This window comes from Centroberyx affinis, unplaced genomic scaffold, assembly GCF_046629955.1.
Source record: "Centroberyx affinis isolate AG114_WGS23_722 - 3 ecotype Tasmania unplaced genomic scaffold, CSIRO-AGI_Caff_v1 ptg000538l_1, whole genome shotgun sequence".
NCBI lineage: Eukaryota > Metazoa > Chordata > Actinopteri > Beryciformes > Berycidae > Centroberyx > Centroberyx affinis.
In genome coordinates, this window is record NW_027279186.1 from 60602 (window position 1) to 83188 (window position 22587).

Sequence of the window (22587 nt, forward strand, 5' to 3'; positions counted from 1 at the left end):
GGAGACTTTCAAAGTTTTAAAGTTTGTGTTGTTAGTTTTAAAATTACATTATCTTCACCTCTGATAGGTACAAACATTTCCTATCTTCTCTGCCATTGTTGTAACTCAAAAAAGTAACGTAGGTACCTGTCAGTTACTTGCATCTAGTTAGAACAGATGTTGCTGAAGCAGAGTGAATGTGATAGACTTATTGCATACATCTTGTATGTAACTTCATATCAACAGTATGAAAATAAATTCATCATGTAACTAATCACTGAGAAAATAATTGTATGCAAATTGCACAAAAAGTAACCTGCTAGTAACCATTCCATGACTGTACTTTTGTTTTCTCATTATGCAATCCAAGGCTCACAAATACAACTAATACGACTCAACACACTGCCTCCCTTGCTTCTCCTCCAGCGCTCTGTCATTTCTCTGTGGGGGAGCCGCCGCTGACCTCTAGCCGGGATGGAGGTGGCCCTCTCTGCCCCGCAGAGCCTGTCAGAGCCCCTCAGGAGGAGGAGGACCCCTCTGCCTCTGGGCCAGCTGGTGGAGGAGAGCAGGAGCAGAGCCAGCGTCCCCAATCACCTCCTGGAATCAAGTAGATATCAGCCGTGTTCTCTGTGACCTGCTGCTAGGGATGCACTGATACTGCTTCAGAGTATTAAACCTAAGGCATCAGCTGAATTTCCCCACTGGATCAAAAAAGTATCACATGGTAGCTTGCTGTCATTTGTCAAAAATGACAGGGGGTATAGGCTTATTCATTTTTCTCCATTAGAGTGATCTTTCACCCTATGTGAAAAAGGCAGAAAATCCAGTTGCTTTAATGGGATTACAGACATATTACATGGTGTGCTTGGTATTGGAGTGTACTATTGGATGTTTTTACTTATTGGCTATAAAGAATACAACATACTACCTCGACTTCCACTTTTCTGTTACTAACTCATCTTATTATATTCAATCATTGTTTTTTTGTTTTTCCTTCCTAGAAATCTATGCCAAACTGAAAAGCAACAGCCTGATCCAAGCAGAGCCGTCTGTGCTGCACTTCAGTGGGTTTGAGCTGGGGAAGGATTACCTGAAGATCCTGGTGAGCGACGTACTGCTGCAGTTTAAATATCCTGTTGAGGTTTTCCCACCAGCGGTTACGATTTTCCATTCACAGGCTGCGTTGGATGGTGAATGTAGTGAAAGTGAATTCGAATAGAGCAAGTCTTCCAAACAACGGCTAAATTGGAAAAGTAGTACAGGCTGAATTGTGCCCATCCTGTTCATAAAGACATCATCCATCTGTCTATATTATGGAATTTTTATATATGACAAGGGTTGTTCTGCTCAGCTTGGGTTCAGTCAGTTCAGGTAGCAGGTAGCATGTATTTTTCTATCTCCTTCTAGCTCCATATGCATTAAATCAGGGCTTCTTGTTATGTGTTTTCAGCCCAAGCCATACATTTGCCCTATACTGGAGCCAAAGCTCAACAAAATCACGCCCCACCAGAAACAGGCCCATAGGTCCGCTGCAATAAATTATTGAAATTATTGTAATCCTATCTTAAATTCATCTCATTTGGATTCTATGGAGGCTTTATTTGATTCAACAGAATAGGACCTGACTTCACCCCATCTAGCCAGCTAGCTGTAGGCCGGATGTAAGCATACGAGAATATGGAGATGCTTTGGATTTCCTCAACTGTGCCCAATACGCTGGAAATGAATTAATCTATTCTCTCCTCTCCCTCAGAAACTAATCAACATCTCGTCTGAAGTCATGAATATTCATATCATCCCCACCCAAACCAAGTACTTCCAAACCACATATACAAAAAAGGTATTTTTTTTTTTCCGACCGCTGATTACTGACATGAATATAACATTATGATCCCACTTGTGATTCCACTTCGCTCTGTCATCTGTTTTCTCTCTAGTGTCGGCTCATCCCGGGCCTCGCCTACACAGTGAAGGTCCAGTTCTGTCCCGACGAGTGGCGTTACTTCTACGACTGCATTCGGGTTCACTGCAAGGTTTGGGATCCAGCAGAGTTTTTATTTCACTGTTTGTCTTGCTGCTGTTTGGCTGGAGGTCAGCTGCTGTGTGCAAGCTTTGCAAATTAATACTGTTAGTTTCACAGTTAGAGCTACATTTTAGGTATTTAGTGAAAGCTCTTATTCAGAGTGACTTACAATGAATGCAACAGTAGAATAAGCCAGTACATTAGGGGTGGTCGGTCCAAAACAACTACAATAAATAACCTAATAAGATAAAGTAGTGCAGAGTAAAGAGTGAAAACCAAGCATTATCTTTTTAATTTTTGGGTGAAGGCAAATAATGCAAATCTTGGGCAAGCAGGCTCAACTTCCCATCTCAAGAGAGGTTTTCCTGTGTTTACACACACACTTGCAAACGCTAGTGCATTTACTTTGAGGTCTCTTCATTGCTCCTCTTCTGGCGATTGAGATGATTCTTCTAAGTATGAAAATAAAAATTTAAAAGGTCATCGGTCTAAGACTTTACCTTGAAGCCCAGGCTTTGTTTATTGAAGCGAATCATTATATTGCCCAGCTATTATTCTGCTTTAACTTACATTTGATGATGTATCCCCATGTTTACTTGGAAACCTCTGTTATCTCTTTGTTTCTTCTCTCTCTCTTTTTCCCTCTCTTTTGCTCATTCACCCCTCTTCTCAGGGAGAGGAGAACCTGTTAGTGCCGGTTCATGCTTACCCCATCATCGATGACCTGCACATCCCTCCTCATATCGACCTACCAGCCATACCACTGGGACAGAGGTGTGTGTGTGTGTGTGTGTGGGTGTGTGTGTGGGTGTGTGTGTGTGGAGAACTGCGACCGGCGCCTCCTGCTTTTCGGAAAACATATCTGCTTGAGAGCTTGCCTTGTCTCTTTCTGTATCCGTCCATACGTCCAACCAAGCATCTATCCATCCACCCGTTGGTGTCAGATCCTAAAAAAATAAATAAAATTGTTTTTGTCTCCCCAGTGTCAGCCGTGCCATTCCCCTGAGCTGCAGCTGTCCCATTGACTTTGAGTTTCAGGTGTACGTTATCCAGTCCCACATGGCCTTCTCCGTCTGGCCCCTCGCAGGTAGGAGCCGCTCCAAGAAATCACTTTTACACAGCATCAAAAATGGTTCATTGATAAATTCAGAATTTGACTTGGCTTTTGATTGTGTGAGTGTATTTTGTCACATTATGGGAAATGGCAGAAACAGTTTTAGTACCCACTGTTTTGAATGAGGAATGCTAACAATGCTATAATGCTTTTTTTTTTGTAATTTGAACTGACAATAGAAACTTTTTCCCCTATTATTTCCCCCAGTTTCCCCTGAGTCTGAAAAAGAAAACTAACAGACTACAATTCAAAATCGGTCTGCCTTTAAGGTGAAATAGACAAACAAAGTTGTGTTTTTCCATTGATATTACTCAGCCAGCCTGCCAGATTTAGCTCATAACCCATCAGATGAGCAGGTAAGCTGTGTTGTCTCAGAACTTTAGACCGGCGTGTGTTGCGTACGAAATAAGTCACTGCAGAGCTGGAGAGATGCCTCCAGTTTTCCACAGCTTTCTCCAGACTGACGCTAAGCAGTATCCATCGTCTGGGAAGCATCATAACACACGCCGGAACCGGCACTCGGGATGCCATCGACAGCTGCAACGCTAAACTTGGCACAACCCCGGAATGTGAATAAGAGATACACTTGAGTTTCTCGTTTTAAGCACTTGTTTTATTATGCTTTTTTTCTTTTTTATCCACTCCACAAACGCAACAAACACCGGCCGCTATACAAGAAATACAGGCAAAAATATAAAATCATTGAGTCCCACAGCAATTGACAGTTGTACTAAAACAGACATGTGTAAGAGAAAGACATTATAACAATCTAAAATAATCCTGTACCTCATCAGTAGTACGTATCGTTTTACAGGTTTTCTCTGTTGTATTTCTTTTAACACAATTACTGGTAATCTAGGACCTTAGTTCTCAAAAATGTGCCCAAATCCTATAGAAATCTTTCATTCTGCACTATAAAAACTTGTTTTAAAAACAAATACAAGTGAATATGAAATGACAAGAAACTGAAAATAAGAAATAGCCCGCCTTAAAATCATCTTGGCCAAACATTTTAGCGCTGGATTATATTTTTGGTCTTATTATCAACAATTTTTTAGCCTACCAGATGTCAGTTAAGTCCTTAATAGACTCACAAGTATGTAACTAGTATATTGGATTTGAAGGCATTACAACAAGAGTATTCAGTTCGCAACAAAGGAGATGAATCTATCGTCACTGTTACCACAATCTTTGGCTGTATAGCTTACACAAGCCAGAGGCGCACACACACACACACACACACACACACACACACACACACATACACACACACTCGCACATTCCTATTCATTTATCTTTGTTGTTCCAGGTGTTATACCAGCCAATGGTAAGGTGGAGATCGTGGTGACCTTCAGTCCTTTCCAGTACGAGACTTGTCAAGTCACCATCCAGCTGGTCATCTCTCAGTTCAACACCAAACCCTACCTCTGCACCATCACTGGGAGCTCCGCCCCTCACCTCGCCATCAGGTAATAAGAACACTTTATCAGTTAGTGGCGGAACTCAGCTACAATGGAGTTTGATAACGGGAAAATGTTTGAGCTATCTAAAACATCAACGGTACACCAACGTCAGGTTTTGGTGTCAGTCTCTGCTTCTTTCTAGACTCAACATTTTGCACCGACATTCAACAATCACACAGGGAGAAATCCATTGTAAAAGTGACAAAGATACCAATTTCTCCACCAACTGTAGCCTCAATAGTCCAAAATGCAATGCATGCTGCATTTTGAGTAAGGGGAGCAACTCTTGCTTATTCTCGAATGGAGAACCTCTCACTCTCTTGCTCTTACTACTGTATGTAACTAACTCACCTAGTGCTCAGGTTATAGTTTAATCTTGGATGAGCTAATAAATAGCTCGTTTTCCTGGATTAGTCCTCCTGAGCAGCAAAGAAATCCCTCTGAATAATAACAGCTTCTTACTGTTAGATAACGATAACAGGCTCTCAGGTTGATACAGTTTAGCAAACTAACAAACTAACTAGATGGTTAATTCAGGGGTGAAAACATACACCCACTGTAGTGAAAATGGCCCTGCACTGATTAGAAGTTGGCTCTTGTTGTTCAGCCAGTATAAAACCTAATGTTTAATTCTGTTCCCATGAGAAAGCGGGTGCTATCCATCACACAGCAGTGGCTCCATCCACTCCACTGTCTTGGTGTTATCTCGGCCAGAAGTTAATAATTCATGAAAATAGCTCGGTAGCTGGTGCAGTGATATCAAGATGGATATGCCTGCCGATGGATGTTTAGCATATAAAACATTCTCTCCCTGTTTGTTGTTCCCTGCGGTGGAACCAAATAAAAAGATGAGATATGTGCAAGAGAAAGATGAAGAGATGTGCGCCAGGCCAGTGTTTTTCCAGCTTGAACCGATGCCTGACACTGGGATGTTGCTGAGCGTCCCCTGCTGCACTACTTATCTGACATAGATATAGGCTATTTTTAATACAAACAGATGTTAATCTTAATATCTGAGCGGCTTGGCTGCTGTATTGCATTGCCCATAGTTTCTAACCTTCACTGACTGATTGTGTGACTGTGGCACTTTAAATGGTCTTTACCAAACTTCTATACCAAACACTTTTCCCAAACACTTAACTTGTCATATTGTGGGGTAAAAGACATTGTTGAGATTGCTTCTAAAGAATGTTAGAAAGAAAGCAGTGGGTTGAGAGCTAGCTGCAAGCTAACATGTTAGTTTATGTTTATCAGTACTTAATTGGTTTGAATGAGTTTGCTAGCAATACTAGCATGCTGTTTTTTTGTTGTTATTTGAGATGCCAGAACATAAATATGTTCCGAGTACTGTGATGAGCCTGATAAAGAAAAGTAACAGACTAATATTCAACATGTCAAAGTATTCTTCAAAGGCTTGAGTCTCAATATCTGAATAAAGCGGAAAGTCTGCCGGTTTCTAAATTGGAAAAACAACAGATGTTTAACATTATGCCTGTTAGCATTGCAAAATTATCAGTTCTTACAATTTTAGTGTCTGACTGACAAGAGAGACAACCAAATATGTAAATGTCCAACTGACTAGCGTCATAACAGCAAACAAACAAAAATGCTATTTAGATTTGGTTCACACACAATCTAAAAATATGTGGCTTGGATGTGTTTAGTCCAACTTCTGTATCCAGCGTAGAAGTCCCATATTTTTATGCCATGAGTGACGTTGTTTTGAAAAGTTTTGAAAAGTCAAATTCCTAGCAGTCAAAAGGTGCAAAGAGTAGTCTTACAAGCAATTGTTTTAGAGACACGAGTTTTGTGCTACCACATTATTGTCTGTTATCCAACACTGCAGAAAGAATAGGATGCAGTAGTGGCTGTAGTACTACAGCCAGATGGATAGAGGATATAGGGGACTTATATGGAGGTGAATCAGTGTTTTTTTTTTTTACATTTATATAGCCACAGCTGAAAAACTGCCCCGGCAGCCAGAAAAATGTAAATACAATGAAAATTCATTATGTGAGCTCATTGCTCAGCCTCCCTGCCACCTGCCACCCCCCACCTCCCCAACTGTCCATATATCATGATATAAATATCCAATTAGAACTATTCTTAGACTGCAACTAGTACTGATCCAGAACCAAAATTACCCACAACCCAAAACACAGACAATAAACACTGCTATAGAGTTCATCGTCATGCTGATTTTTGGTACCCACTGTTTCTGTTCCGTTGGACAACTGTAATATTTACTGCTCAACTTCAGTGCAACCTGCTGTTCTTTTGGCACAGAAGGGCTTAGTCGCAATCAAATTAGCATTATATAGTGATGGATGTACATAAATCTGTTTTGGTGGGTTATTAATGGGCACAATTTCCATCATGCAGGTTTTACTCTGTCGTGTTTATTTTTTTTGCATCGTAGTCAGCTGGAAAGAGAGCTCGGTCATGGGGAAGTGGTGGCTGCAGAGTACAGAGGGCCGTCACCCGCCTCCCAAGTGCCTCCCTTGAGTAAGACCAAGCACAGGTCAACCAAGAAGACTGACAAATCTAAGGTACTGTATCTGGCTTTACATATAGAGCATTTATATTTGCTCAAATTTCCTCCGTGCAGAACCTATTCAGTATGCTATACATCAGACAAAAATTCTAGGTTATAGTTATTTTTTCATTACTTGACTGTCAAATGGTCAAATCGAGGGGTTACTGTGTCAGTCATGACTGATCAATCACAGATAGTTATGTTTCACAGAGTATCTAATAGCCTACTTTGAAAAGTAGTAAAATAGTGGTTAGTTGGTACTCAGTGGAGGGGTTATTGAGTTCACAGTCATGCTAAATATAGTAATTAGAGGCTCTCTCCCTCCTTCATCAATATTTTTTATGTCTTTTTTTTAAGTGGCACGATGAGTCTCTCACCTAAATTAAGTCAATTTCACTTTTGATAAAGGAAGAAGAGTGCCTAATTTTCCTTCAACATGATTTTTTATTTCATGCAGCTTTTTTGGCTTTTTTTTTTTTTTTTACCTCACTAAAACTCACAGTCAACAACCTGATTTCATTTGGGAGCAGTTTTAGTTTTGGTTCCACATCTGCCCTTGTTTTCATCCCAGTTATGGAACTTGTGCAGGTTGCAGTGCTAAAAACAATTGCTACTTTATCATCATAATAAAGCCATTAATGGTAGACATCACAACTGTACGTTCACATTTTCTCTAGTAATGCTGGTAATTTTCTTGCGGCGGTGGAGCACCGCTGCTGAATAAACACAGAATAAGCACTGGATGTCTGTTTTATCCTCTGTTTTAAAATGTTCCTGTTATTTACTCCAGACTGTGAGAGATCAGGCTGCTGGAGCGAAGCCTGGTCTGAGGCCTGCGGTGGATGTCTCTACCCCTGCTGGAGTGGCCAAGATGCTGATCAAAGACATCGATAAACTCAGCTCTAAAGACCTGAGGGAAGGTAGCAACCCATTGATTTCACTCATCCAGTTGTCATGGAGATTGATGACCTGCACCTCTGACCCACATGCATATCACATGCCATACATCACTTGTTGTACTGTCACATATATGAACTGTGTGTGAACTCCTGCATATCTTCTATTTATTCCAAACAAACCGCTGTTACTCCTCCCTAACCAACCCTCCATATCTGTAACCCTGTGTTTTATTGCCTCGTATGTAATATTTTGCTGTTGTCCCCTTTATTTTAGCCATATCCTGTAGCAGCATGGTGGGTCTGCAGAACAGACAGATAAAGGAGGCCTTCTTTATGAAAAAGGTTCAGCGGGATGTCAAGGAAGAGAGAGCCAACCACCTCAGATGGTAGGTTATACTGAAATTTCACTCTTTGAATGGCATAAAGTTTTCAGTTTTCCTTCATCGAAAAATGTGTTCCTTAGATTGCTCTCATTCAAACGACTTCCATCCATTTCTGTTCCATCCAAATCATTTCCAGTCTTTCCTTTGTTGGATTTTTACCCATCAGGATTCCTTAGTTACCCGTATTGATTTTGTTGTTGCTGTTGTGTTTGCTTTTGTCCTCATGTACTTTAAGGCCTACTTACAGCGCTAAACCTATTCGATTTAAAGAAAACAAAATAACAACTTTTTTTTTTTTCATTCAGGCAAGTTCACCTGGGTAAGGACGCCATGTCAGAGGAAAGCAAGAAGCGGGTATTGGAGGAGAGAGAGATAGCTCTGCATGAATATACGGTACGATTTTTCACTTCAAGTTGCTTATATTTATAAATTCCTGCACACGACTGTGTAACAGAGTGGTACTAAATCTCTTTAACCACATTTTTCATCCTGAATATATTCCAAATTCAGATGGAGGTTTGACCGGACCACCCTCATAAATGTTCATAACAGAATAGATTATTCCGGCTTTGTTGCACTAGACCATTTCATGAGAGGCTTTTAGGTCAGTTTTGCCATTTGATTAAACATGACATTTGCTGGATGAGTGATGACTGATCACTTATGCTGGACCAGCGTTCTCACTCTGAGACACTGAATGCATACCGATGTTGTAATCGGATTCAGTTGCAGCAGGATTGGATCCACACTGTGATTTTCAATGCATCCTATAAAAAAATCTAGTTGTCTATATGATTGATTTTATTGAGACCCACCAAGGAAATATGCAACCACAGCCAGAGTAGCATCAGTAGTGAAATATGAGCGTCTGTGTGTGTGTGTGTGTGTGTGTGTGTGTGTGTGTTTCCTCAGAAAAGTTAGTTGAATAGTTGACAGAACTCTCACAGACACTTAACAGTACTTCCTCCTCCATCTCCTCTCCAATTTCACTGTTTATAATGCACGCACACACACACACTCACACGCACACACACACACACACACACACACACACACTGATTCTCTTCCCTACACTGGCCGTTTACAGGCTCATATCACCACAATGTGATATTTTATGGGAACTCTGTTGTTTTTATGGTAGGGGAGAGCAATTATTTTGGTTTCTCTTCTTGTATTGTGCTTGGAATGTTGAATCCAGGCCAGAGCTTAAATAACCCAACTTCTGTTTGCATCACAGTCATATGGTTTACAGTTATGAGACATGATCTTTTCATCACCCATATATATTATCTTGGTACAGTCACTTGCATAACTATTGGGACAGTGACCTTAAGTTAGACCTTAAGCAGTGTAGACGCCAGTAGAGGCTGCCAATCTTCTCTGTGATGGTCTCATTTGTTTACAGTAGTTGTACTAATGTCTCAAAATTAACGTGGTAATGATTTATTAATGTTGAAATGCTACTTGTAGCACCTTTGATATCAAATCTATATTGCACTGTGATGATGAGTCAGCACCAAAAAGAAATAACTTGAGTTCATTATCCCTTTATCCAAATCAGTTGGAGATACTCAAAAATGAGACCAAACATGACTGAGGCTTGACAGCTGAGCCGTGTTAGCATTTAGATCAGTGAGTGTGTCTGTGCCCAAAATCTAAAAACAGTTTTCTGTCTTTTTTTGCCTTGTCAGTACAATGATAATAAGTCAAAATTATCAGTTTAGAATTTGCAATATTCTTCTTCTTAGTCATATATAACAAATAACAAATTCAACATGCTATGGAACATGCTATGTCTCTATTAGTAATGCCTATGGGTACCTCGCAGCAGTTATTCCATGTGCAATGATATTCCCCTTATACTGCGCTATCTGCTCTTGTTGTTGGTCTAGGTTAAGAAGGGAGCAGTCAGGCAGAAGGAGGACTTTGCCACCGGACCACCTAAACTTTCCACCAGACGGGTGCTTTGTGAAGCGGGACAGGTAAACATCAAGTTTCCAAACAGTGGTGTTTTGTGTGTTTGTTGAGAATCATTTCCCAGTTAGATTGACAACTTTCACATTTCACGCAGCTTGCCTCTCTGATAACGTGAAACACAAGGTCTTCCCACCATGAATACAGAACGGTTTATGTAAGTTATTTTCAAAAGGTTGCTGTCCAACATATCTATATTCACTTGAATGGATGTGGCTATTCTTAGCTGTTATCGTGGTGTCAATATCTCAGATACCACTGATGGAATTTTTACGAAACTTGTGGGAGTGATGCTGATTAATATTTGACAGGAGCACCTTTTGCTTTGATAACTGAAGAGTTCATGTTCAAATCGAAGTTTTCTGTACAGGGAATGACGCTATATAACCTCACACTTGATGGCCTTGAGTTGACATCAAACTGGTCAAACTACCCTACAATTCAACTCAATCTAACACTCACTTTCACTATCCTCTCATCCAATGCCATTTGAATACTCTAAGCTGACCTCCCGAACCTACATTTGAACTTCACTTGGTGGTCCTCTTCATATGCACTCAATATAAATTCATCAGAGATGCCAAATGAGCACAAGTAAGCAATGAGTGTCTGTTTAACCTCTTCCAGGCCCTGGAGGGAAGCCCGTCCTTTCAGCTTCACTCCAGTTTTCAGCTGGAGCTGAGGCGCAGAGCCCTCAGACTGTGCCAGCAGGCTGCACGCAAGGTACACACATCCATGTAAACTCACCGAGGCACATGTACCAATGCACACATGCATGAGCATTTGCTTCGATGTACAAACACATCACACACACTCCCCCCCCGCCTCCACCTCTCCTCAGTAGAACTGGGCTACTGTCCCTCCAGCTCAGTCCGTTCAGTGCAGCCACGTGTAAATTCCCCTCACTAAACGTAAGTCATATTCTTTACGGTATGGATTATTTTGCTGGGTGCAGTCCAGTGAAGGCAGTTAGCTGACTTTGCGCCTTAGTGTAGTGTAGTAGAGTAAATGGGTCACACTTTATTTGGATAGTCCAATGTTGATACTCAACTTCCTATCAAGTGACTATAATGTGTCACTAAAAAGTCTACTGAGTTTCATGTGATACTCATAAATGTGTAAAAAGTAGTCTGGGCTAGGGTTAATCTTAGAGTTGGTGTTAATGGTAGAAATTGGGTCAGACTAGGGTTGGGTTTAGGTTTAGGCTAAGGTCAGGGTTAGGGTTACAGTCTGTAGAGATGCTATCCAAATAAAGTGTAAAATGGTAAACATTTCAAATTTTAGACATTTTAGACATTTCGCTGAAGCTCTTATCCAGAGCGACTTTCAATGAGTGCAACAGCAGAACAAGCTTCAGTTCCTAGACCACCAAAAATGACAAGCAGCCAAAAATAAAAGCGTGCAAAGATCAGGGTCAAGGGTTAGAGCCCTTTAATATTTCTATGCTGGGAAAATAAATAGAATGAGACCTAAGGAGGGTTTTTTTAAAATAGCAATTTAACTGTACAATTTGTGAGATTTTCTTTAAATATATCATTGTCAAAATAATTTTGACGGGGCTATGTTGTGTAACCTCTATGTAATGAGTGCATACATTTTCAGTATGGGTGCAAGGCAGGGCACCAGAAGATTGGCAGTACTGCGTTTGCATGAAGATGAATTTGCAGTATCTCATTAATGTCAGTTGGAATATGTGTCCATGCTGGCTCGATTTTAAATGAAAAGGATTCCAGGCCCAGAAACATGCAGGGCCCCAATATACATTAGTGGAGGGAGAGTTTGGGCAGAGACCATTCTGGCAGTCCTGCTGCCTTAATTCAGCCCGCATGCTGACCAAGACTCTAATTACATGGGTAAATTACTTGCATGCATAAATGGAATATGGAATAAACATGAGATGGAGAAGGAAATGGTCGAGACTACATGCAGCTAAGGCTATATTATAAAATCAGTTTCACAAATCATTCATTCATAAATTTAATAGAAAGTGCTTTCCCTGGGCCCATAGGTGGCATGATCCGGGCATGTATGGGTGGCCCTATAGTGGGAATCTAACCCCTAACACTGGTAATGTTACTGACATGGGGTTAAAGGGGCCATTTTTTATTTTTTCCTCACTGTTATTTTTGAAACTGGAGAGGAATTAAGAGATGCACGGCCATTCTGATGCAAAAACTCCCATTTTGTCCAAAATGACAACTCAGATGAGATAATTATGGCTGCTGTCATAACCAGATTTTTTTGCTTAACATTAGAATGCGTCCTTGCTATTGATTTGATAGCAGCATGTCAATGAGAAATGTCTGTTTGTCATACTTTAACAGCTAATCACAGTCAGCACGCCAGAGTTTTTGTAATGGATGGAGCACAAACCTTACACTATAGAAAGACTAGCCACTGTTCAACCCCATAGACATAGCACACTTTTTAGCAGAGGCATGATTAGGTGGCAGTCTCACTATTGCTGAGCACTAAGTTGGCTACCTTATGGGTTGGTGTTCAAGTATGGATGCAGCTATTTTTGACTGACACACATGTTTTACTGTCTTCTTGTTGTTGCACAATACTACGAGAGTAGCAAAAAAGGTCCAAACATCCATGTAGTAAACACCCAAATGGGCTTTCAAATATGTTTGTCCCATTGTTACGTAACTTTAATGTTATTTAGAATGTCTTCAGTTGCTTTTAAGGTTTCCGAAAGCTTATCTAGGTAGTCAGACTGGCAAGGGTTCAATATCTAGGTAGCCAGTATTTATCTTTAGGACCGTACGCTACTAAAATAGGAGCATTGTACAACTCTCTAAGCATGTACCCATTGGGAATAACAAAGACTTACTGTGTGGGAGTTACAAGTTTGTGGCTATATAGTACTTCCTGCAAGCATGACTTGGTTTTGTTTTGCCTGCTAAAAAAGAATACTTCAAAAAGTCGATGTAGTACAGTATTTCTTCCTGGCATCACTTCCAAGGCTACAGCGGGTGGGTGTGAATCAACAATAAAGGTAAAACAGTACCGTACCACACACTTCTGTCCCTTCCAGGTTGTGATCCGCTGTCGCATGAATCGGAGACTGGCCTGTTTGAAGAAACTGGCAGACGGTATGAAGAACCCGCCCACGGCACAGAAAGGTTTTGACTCTATTATGATCTCAGGACTCAGAAATACTCTCTTCACGTCATGTCGGTAATGCATGTTTAAATGAATTCCTAGAGGTAAAATTCAAATGAAATCCCCTCAGGTTATTATGAGGTTCCCGGAACATACATGCATGCCCTGGGCTTAGGCCTATTTATGGTGCTGTGTGTGCATGTAATCATACGTTTGAATACGGCAACATTTGCTCACTGACCCCTAAAATTGTTCTGTTTGACTTCACTTTTCACATCATGTTTTGTGTTTTCTCACCTTTGCATTTTTTATTCGATGTTTTCCTCTTTCTCAGTGGAGGAGGAAGGGAAGTCGTGCGGTCTGAAGATCTCGCCGGACAAAGTTCTTCCATTCTCTTTTCCCACTTTTTCTGACGAAGCCGACCAACTGGTAGGTACACCGCACACCTGCAAACGCCGCACTTTAAAAATAAGGGAGACATTAATTAAAGTAATCCTTATGATTACAGCCTGCTGCAGATTGTAGGTTGCTAGTTCCATTGGAGGATCTTGAATTGTACCTACCCATTAATGGTAATTACATGTAATTAGCAGCCTGTGAGAGAAAAACTTTACTGAGCTTTTCCGTGCAAACCAATTTGTCTTATTAAAGCCTATTGAATTCACACCCCAAACTACCTAAATGGAGGCCGAAATAGATTAGACCATTAAACCATTGAAAAGGGGAGCGCTGCTTATTGACCTGCACATGGAAAAATTCTCATTCATAATTTCCCTCAAAAGAAGTCTTTGATGTAACAGTGGAATCAAAGAGGATGCTCAGTTTCCAGTGCTTTGATTAAATGTCTTTCATTTTCCTGATGCCCCTCCAGAAGAAAGGCCTTCTAAAGAGCCCTTGTATCTCTGTCAATAGAGGTGTGCGAGTGAACAAATAACGCCATTTGTCTCTTTGATCTTTCTAGGTTCCTAGTAATTTGGCCGCAGTGCCTGTGGAGCCAGTTGATGTGACTGTGAAAACACATATTCCCTTCTTCAAGCTCCAAGTACGTACTTACAGCAACACCTGGCCGACCGAACATGACACTTATAAATCAGCTGGTCTACATAACGGGCATAATGAGTAGAGAATGTAACAATGTATGTATTGTATTTATGTGTTTTGTTTTGAACAAGTTGTGGTCTCGTATTTCAATGTATGTCAATGCATTTCGGAGTGGCTCCTAGGTGGATAAATGAGCTTCCTCTGTGCCCTGCTCATGTTATTGTTATATCTTACTATTACCATTATAACCCTATCATGTATTGTTATTGTTTTGGTACTCTAGGTTCCCCAGCACTATAAGCTGATGGGCTACCAGCCTCTGTCGGCCTGGGAGGCATTTAACACCTATATCCCCGCTAGCTTGGCCAGACCGCTTCGCACTGGAGCACCGGTAACCACACAGCACCAATAGAATACAGATTTAGCCAACGTAATAGTCAGTTATTCATTCATTCATTCATTCATTCATTCATTCATTCATTCCTTAGCTGTCAATTTCTCAACCACATACAGTGGATATGGAAAGTCTACATACACTTTCAAATATTCTGGTTTTTATTGCCTTGATGCCTGGGATAAAGTCCCACTAAATCAGACATTTTCACATTCAAATGCATATAATAACCAGCAAAATCAAGGTAAAAACCAAAGGCTACTTATTTCTTTACCAACTTAGCCCATCTGGATTTAAGAATCTATCTAATTTATCTTTAATTTCTCTTTCTTCTCGTCTTTGTAGAAGAGTTCAAGCTCATTGAAAAAGCAAGGGGAGCTCCCCCTTACACTCCCTACTTTGCATTATTTGTTTGCTCATTCATTACTATTTATGTACCCATCCATTCATCCATCTCTTCCTTTATTTATCTCACTGTGTTGTCCCCTTTCAGGATGAGCTGTTACCCAAGGTGATCCGAGCCCCGTCTCCTGGATCGGTGGGGCCCCGAGCTGGGGAGGAAAAGCAGCGTGAGGAAGAAGAGGAGGAGATGGAAGCGAAGGAGGCCGCCAGCCTGACCTTCACTGCCCCGGAAGCTCTGCTCACACCTGCTCCAGCAAACCCACTCAGGATCTTTGTAAGGCTTTTCCTATGTTTTGTCTTTATTTATCCAAAGTAAATGTTGTTTCCCCACAATACACAGTGCATTTCAGTGTGACAGTATAATTAAACTAGTATTTTAAACCCATGTTTCTGTGTTTTTCTCACCACACTGTGTTCTAGAACCCAGCTCCAGGTCTGCAGACCTACAAACCAACTCCTAAATATCTGGAGAGCGATTTGGAGTTCCACCTCTGCCCTCTGCCCAGGTAACAACAACGGTCTCTATTTTCATTGATCAGCTCTCTTAAAAATAACATCCCATTGCACATTCATGGTGATTTGGTTCTCCCTGATTATGAGAGGAGGACTATGGAAGTTATATGAAAATTTGCAGCTGTGAAACGCAGTGTGAAGATTAATAGTTACATTTTTACAATAATAGAACTTGTACTTCCTTTTATTAAGTAGATACTTCTCAGTAAAGAACAAACATGATTTGTAAAAAAAGAAGATTTTCTCAAGTTCTGTGATGAAGTTTGATAGCACTAAATATAAACTTTTTACTTACTGTAAAATGCCTCAGAATGTCAGTGTTTGCAGGTGATTTGGAAAGAATCTCATTGATTTGGGGTAAAATTCTCTCTCAGTTCAGTTCAGTGAATCATCCTCTGACCATACCTAGATACTCAGTAGGAATATAAGAGTGTGTTCTCTATGCAGGTATACCATCCCCGAAAGCAATGTGCATGGCATCAAGACCCCAAACACTCAGAAGAAGTTTCTGGACCGCAAGGTAATTTTGTTTGTGAGACTTTCCAGTTTGGGAGTATTTTTCTACAGAGAGCTTTCAGTCTATCCAAAAAACGCATGCTCCAGTGTTTTGGTTATTGATTACGTTAAAAATCTGAAATTTGTGTTAATTCAAATAGGCATCTTTGAAACATGAATTATTCCCTTAAGTCAAAACTCAAGGATGGTCTTCATCCTAAGGTAATTTTGCAAAACCAACTCCTGATGCGGATATGGTGTCTTTTTTTCCTGACCAACAACAGGAAGTTATCAAAGGAGTCATGACATGGAAGAATTTTGATTCGGTCACCTTGAACTGTCTGTCCAACCAACCCACTCTCACCAGTGACTGGGCCCCGCGCAGGTAGGCCAAAACCTACAATAGGATTTGAATTCATGCTCTGCTAAGGAAAATTGAGGCTTGTGTGTGATAGCTGGGCTGTGGTAGAGCTGCCTCATCATGAGAGCTGTGAGGTTAATGGCCTTTGACACACTCACAACTTAACACACACACATACACATATAGTCAGGGATGTAGTGGAGGATACAACCGCCTAAAATAGTTTACCCACCTATGACATTGATCAATAAATTTTTACCACTACACCACTGCATACACTATCAAGCAGTACCAGTGCCATTTTTCGATTTTTGTTGAACCAGGCAAGATGAATAAGAAAGAACACATTGTTATTGACTGCAACCGCCCAGGAGTTGAAAGTGAAGGTTATATTCACCTGGAAGTTCCCAAGTAAAACCCTATTCTCGTGCAGTTGGCCGCTGAGAAGCTCCAACCAGAGCAGCTGGGGATAACAAGTACCTTGATAGTGCTTGTTTACAGAGGGGAGAGTGGGTCTCCTTCAATTCCCCCATCCAGATTTTCCCAGCCGCTCGAGGAATTTGAACCGGTGACCCTCCGGTCACAAGCCTCTCTTCTAACCATTAGACCACTACTGCCGCCCCGGCTTCTACCATCATGGTTAAAAGTAGCATTTTTCATGCAGTATATAAAATGACAGGTGTGGAGTGTGTATCTCACTGATGGGTAACATCAGTAACTGATAAGTAACATAACTGATATGTTCTGAAGCTATTTACTCTGTAGCAATCTGCACATTTCTGACATTTTTTACAAGCACATCCTGTTAGACAGTCATTGACCTTGGACCTCTTGATATATAGCTGAGATGTACTGGAGGAATGAAGCAGTGTAAACAATGTTGCTTCTGAATGCATGGGCAGCAACACCCTCTGGTAAGAATATGTGGGAGGTGGAAGTCTCTGTTTTTCTCAGACAGTGCTGTGATGCCATGATACTACAGTATATAATCCTACACCACCACAATGTTTTAAGGCTCAGACATCAGCTATTTACCATGTGGGTGGGTATAGAATGATATAAGGGCCAATCAGTTGTAAACGTTGTTCCTATATCTAGTAATTATTTGTGGTCACTAAGATTGGATGATGCATCTTTAACATTATTAGTTTTTCTTACACAGTGGGACCATCATTACTGAATGTCTGTAGAGAAAACACTGCACTATGTTATTAATCTACTAGTAAGGCTGTGATGTAGGCACAGGCCCAAGAGATTAAATCTCATTTTGAAAAGGGAATAGGGGAAATACACATTGATCAACACTTCAAGCTCTGATTGTGTGGTGTTGTGAGGTGCTGAGGTCCATTATTGATTAGGATTTATTGGAAAGGCTCATAAGACACCGGCTCAATATATATGATTAGATCTTAATGATAGTATTATATTAATTTTCTTAGTAGTAGTGGTGGTTAGTAGTGGTGCTAGTAATCATAGTAGCAACAGTATTACTTGTCTCATTAGTGTTTTTATTATTACACTTTATTGCATTTCTACAGTATATAGTTATATTGTAAATCAGACATCTTTGTTGGCTCTAACACATTTAGATATATAATTCTCTATAGCATATAGATCTATGCAAATTACGTAACTGCATACAGCTATCTATCCATCTTTCATTCCTCAGTAGGGGAATCCATTTGATACCATTTTCCCATCATTTCCTTCTTCTTACTCTTCAAGTAATACCTTCACAAGATATGTATCTCCTCTATTTCCTCTGTTGTATTACCAGGATACAGCACAGTATAACTCTTGGGTATTTCATAACCTGGGACTCCATTCAGCACCTTACAGACATTGTTGTCACAAAGCATATGTCTTCAGACCGTTCCAAAGTATGTGTATACAGCCCACATCCTGTCCAAGTGTCCAGATAACCGCAAACAACTGCCAGGTTGCTGTATGTACAATTGTCTACTTTTCCAGTAGAACTCCTTTTTGTTGGTGGAGTTGGTGGATATAAGTTGTATCTGTTTCTGATTCCCAGTTAGCTTTTATGTAGAGAGTTGAGTTTACTCTGCATCCCATTAGATCTTGAGAAAGATCCAAGATTGCTGTAGGTCTGTTCTCTTTGTGTGCAGTGGTTGTAGAGGTTATAACCTTGATCATCTCAGCTCCTCTTTCCTTTGTAAATCCCTAAACAAAATCTTGATCGTCAAGATTATGTTTCTCCTTCAGGTTTTGAAACCTGGAATTCACCATATTCGCCATAACGATGCAAAAACTCTATGTTTTCAGTATTTTTCTTGTAGTAGTGGAGTGATCTGCCTTATTTCAAGGTATCTAAGGTATTTTATTGTCTCTTGTTTCACGAAAATTCCCAAAACAGGGGACAATGCATTGGAAAGTGCATTGGAAAGTGATATTTTCTCACCCCATTGGCAGATTTTTTTCAATTTGTTTTGAGAAAAAGTACAATTTTAAGACCCAGAATTAAACAAAATGACTCATTAGGATGTATATTTTTTGCAGTGAATATAATATGAAAAGGGAAGGGTCTGGGAGGTAGAAATGTTCCAGTCTGCAGCCCTTTTTAAGGTCATGAAAGAGTTCCAGTGTGTACCCACAGTGCTGTAGCACTACATCACACCAGCTAAATGCTTTCTGTGCATACACACTGTATCTAGGCCATATGGAGGAGAAGAGACCTCCACGCCCCCTTCACTTACACAGAGAAATAATGACTTATTCAATGTGTAGCCTAAATGGACATTGAATAAATTATTATATTTTGATGTACTGTATCGGTGAACACAGCACACGGCTATCCTGGTCTATTTGCGGTGCGCTGAACACTTCACCCTGTCACAAAGAATACCGGCTGGCCTCGCGTGATGCGGTTTCCTCTTAAAAGCCGATTTAAGTCCCGGCGTTAAAGTGGCAAAGTTAATCAACTCCCTCTCTCTCCTCACCTTCCTGTCCAGCTCCTGTTTCTCCTCAACTTCCCTGCGCTGCTTCATCATCTCCGTCTTTCTCTTCTCTTTCTCACACCGATAGATCTGGTAGACGCCTTCTTCTTTTTTAAATTCAAGACAGTCCCTCCAACATCCACAACGCCAGCGTCTGGTCGTCTCGCAGACGCAAACACTCTGATTTATTTCAGGTGGCTGTAACAGAGAAAGAGAGCGTGAGCTAGACATCGAGAGAGGGAGAGAAGCGCGTGTTTAATTATGTATGCGTGAGAGAGAGAAAGGACTGTGTCATGTCTCAGCTCCCAACAAGCTGTAAAATGGTAACAATGAATGAGTCTGTAACGCTCGGCAGTTTTCTATCTATATTATAGAGGAATATTGTGACCAAATGCAGTGATCACAGGCTCATTTAGCGTTATTTATTGACTCCTATGTTGTATACTATTATATAGCTCAAAAAACCTGAAATTCATGTGCTGAGTTCATATAGCATCCTGCCTGAATTGCAAACCTTCTCATTGTCAGTGTTTTAATTCTACCCAGGCCTAGTTTCCCCTTAAGTGGTGTCAACCTTTACTCAGGAGCACTTCTATCATCCCTGTTCAAACCAAAATTTCAAACAACCCTCGGCAATCCTTCCATCCAACCAAGATGGATGAGAGATCCGACCATTATCTCTATTCGGTAATGTTTGGTCTGGTTCTGCGGGGCACAAAGCAGTGTGTATGTGTGTGTGTGTCTCCTAGGTCTGTGGACTACAGCACGGATATACTTCCCCTCACGGCTCCTCCTCCTCTCGCCAGCCTTCCTGATGATCTGGCAGGACTTGTGGATAAACTGTAAGCACATATTCATTCACGCAGTATCTTTGTATTAGAAGCTTTTGGGGTTTTTATGTCCCGCCACCATGGTGTGTGGTGTGTAACTCATTCTTCTGAACACAATAACTCAAGAACAATTCATGATAGAAACTTCATTCTCGCACCACAGGTTCCCCCTTTAGAGTAGATGATCTGATTAGAGTTTGGAGCACTTTGCTGCATAAATTAGCATATTAATGAACTACGATAAGTCCTTAATGCTATAAGATACAGAGTTCATATTAATACCAGCCATGTGTTTTGTATAGACAGGTATGTTGACATAGAAATGTTTTTAGCTTAATGAATGACCTCATTAGTATAGCTGGTTATGTTTAATATAACATGGTGATTATGGCGGTACATTCAGCAGTTCAAGTGCCTCTTGTATTTAGGTTTAAAGGTCACTGCCCTCGCACTCAGTGTGTGTGTGTGTGTGTGTGTGTGTGTGCAGGTCTGAAGAGTCAGGAGTCCAGCTGACACCAGAGATGATCAGAGCAGAATTCCTGTCTGGGGAAGCCCTTCTCTCCAACAGCAACCTCAACACAGGAATGACTGCCAGGTGAGAGCACAACAACAACAACAACAACAACAACAACAACAACAACAACAACAACAAATTTAAATAGGGACTCAATTAACGTTGAGAATGAAGCTGTGCCCTTCCGGATTTCGATGCAAAGTAATTGGGTTCGGGGGTGGGGGGGGGGGGGTTAGGTTATTTCAGCAAGGCAATATAGTAGAACACTAGCAGCATGATAATTTAATTTGCATGTTTCTAAGACAAGGTTTACTAATAGATTCACTATCGAGTAGAGAGTAAAGAGATCAAGTTTACTGTTGTGTGTAACAAGGCACAATGAAATGCTTACTTTGCATAAAGATTCCCTCTGACACAATACATAACATGAATGTTCAAATGGAGACACACACACACACACATACACACGTACACACACATACACATGCACATACATACATACATACAGACATACATGCATGTGCTTTTCAGAATGGGCAATGAATGTATTGGTGTTTTTTTCAACTTTGTCCTTTTTTGTTTTGATGTTAATGTAATAAATTCCTGGATAATGCAATAATATTGCATTACAACAACCAAAGTTATCACATTCTCTTTATCCTTAGGAACTGTTGCATTATTTGTCACTATTATTACATCATCATTTAGATGTAGTAATGTGATTTTATTACATTATCTGGGAGTTTATTAACAGTTTTTTGTACGTTTTCAACTAATTTAAAGGGACATTTTGTTACATTTTGGACATTTCAAGTTATTATATTGTCTGTCAGTTATTACATTATCAGTCGCTAGAATTAATTAATGCAATTAATGCTTTTTTCTGAAAGTACAACTGATTTTTGGTTGTGATGTCTTATGATCATCACAACCACCTTTCCCCACATTTTAAGGTTGTTTTTTTATTCCTATATATTTCTATGGGTCAAGCTGAAATCTGTCCTCCACAGGCAGCAGAGGGAGTGTCAGATGGAGGCGACCTACAGGTCTGAGGTTAACCAGATGGGAAAAAGAGTGATGGCCGAACTGAAGCAACTGAGGGCCATGTACAGAACTCCCCCATCACCCGGAGAGGACTGTGAATAAGCTATGCTCCCTCTCACATATACACACACACACATGCACACACTATCCTACTAAAGTACCCTCCTTACACGCACGTACCAACACATAAAAACCTGCATGGTGGCTACGCCCACGCCCACACAGGACTATAAAATAAGCGAGATACCCACCCTGCTCACCCGCGTGAGACTCAAAACTTGGTTTCCCTCCCACTTATGCAAAATATAAAAATGGTCCCTCTCTCACCCACCTATAAGCCACCCTCCCACCCACTCAAAATTACCGATGCGACTGGAAATTCATTATCCCTGCACCCACACAGATCTATATATAAGCGCAGCTATATTCAAACAAGCTACAACGCATTACTGACAACCGTATGCAATTAAACATTATAATTCAGCTGTTTATACTGTAGTGTATCTTACAGTCGATGGCCGACTGCAATGTCATTGAGCAGCAGGCAATGCTTGTTGCTA

The 22587-nt window shown here is 40.6% G+C and overlaps 1 protein-coding gene across 1 annotated transcript; it reads left to right on the forward strand.

Annotated features, from left to right (window-relative positions):
* Positions 1-453: 453 nt before the first annotated feature.
* Positions 454-22129, forward strand: cfap221 (cilia and flagella associated protein 221). The gene is made up of 24 exons (XM_071517901.1): positions 454-586; positions 981-1081; positions 1733-1819; positions 1917-2012; positions 2676-2776; positions 2986-3089; positions 4426-4585; positions 6999-7128; positions 7906-8035; positions 8289-8400; positions 8703-8790; positions 10290-10379; positions 10999-11094; positions 13412-13521; positions 13839-13908; positions 14441-14521; positions 14804-14911; positions 15408-15590; positions 15737-15822; positions 16277-16349; positions 16609-16709; positions 20389-20481; positions 20957-21064; positions 21994-22129. Exons 1-24 carry the CDS (start codon positions 454-456, stop codon positions 22127-22129), a joined length of 2577 nt encoding a protein of 858 aa, XP_071374002.1.
* Positions 22130-22587: the final 458 nt, after the last annotated feature.

Coding starts and splice junctions, on each gene's coding strand:
- cfap221 (XM_071517901.1), top strand. CDS start 454: ATGGAGGTGGCCCTCTCTGCCCCGCAGAGCCTGTCAGAGCCCCTCAGG. Junction 8,036..8,288: donor CTCTAAAGACCTGAGGGAAG/GTAGCAACCCAT, acceptor CCTTTATTTTAG/CCATATCCTGTAGCAGCATG. Junction 20,482..20,956: donor GCAGGACTTGTGGATAAACT/GTAAGCACATAT, acceptor GTGTGTGTGCAG/GTCTGAAGAGTCAGGAGTCC.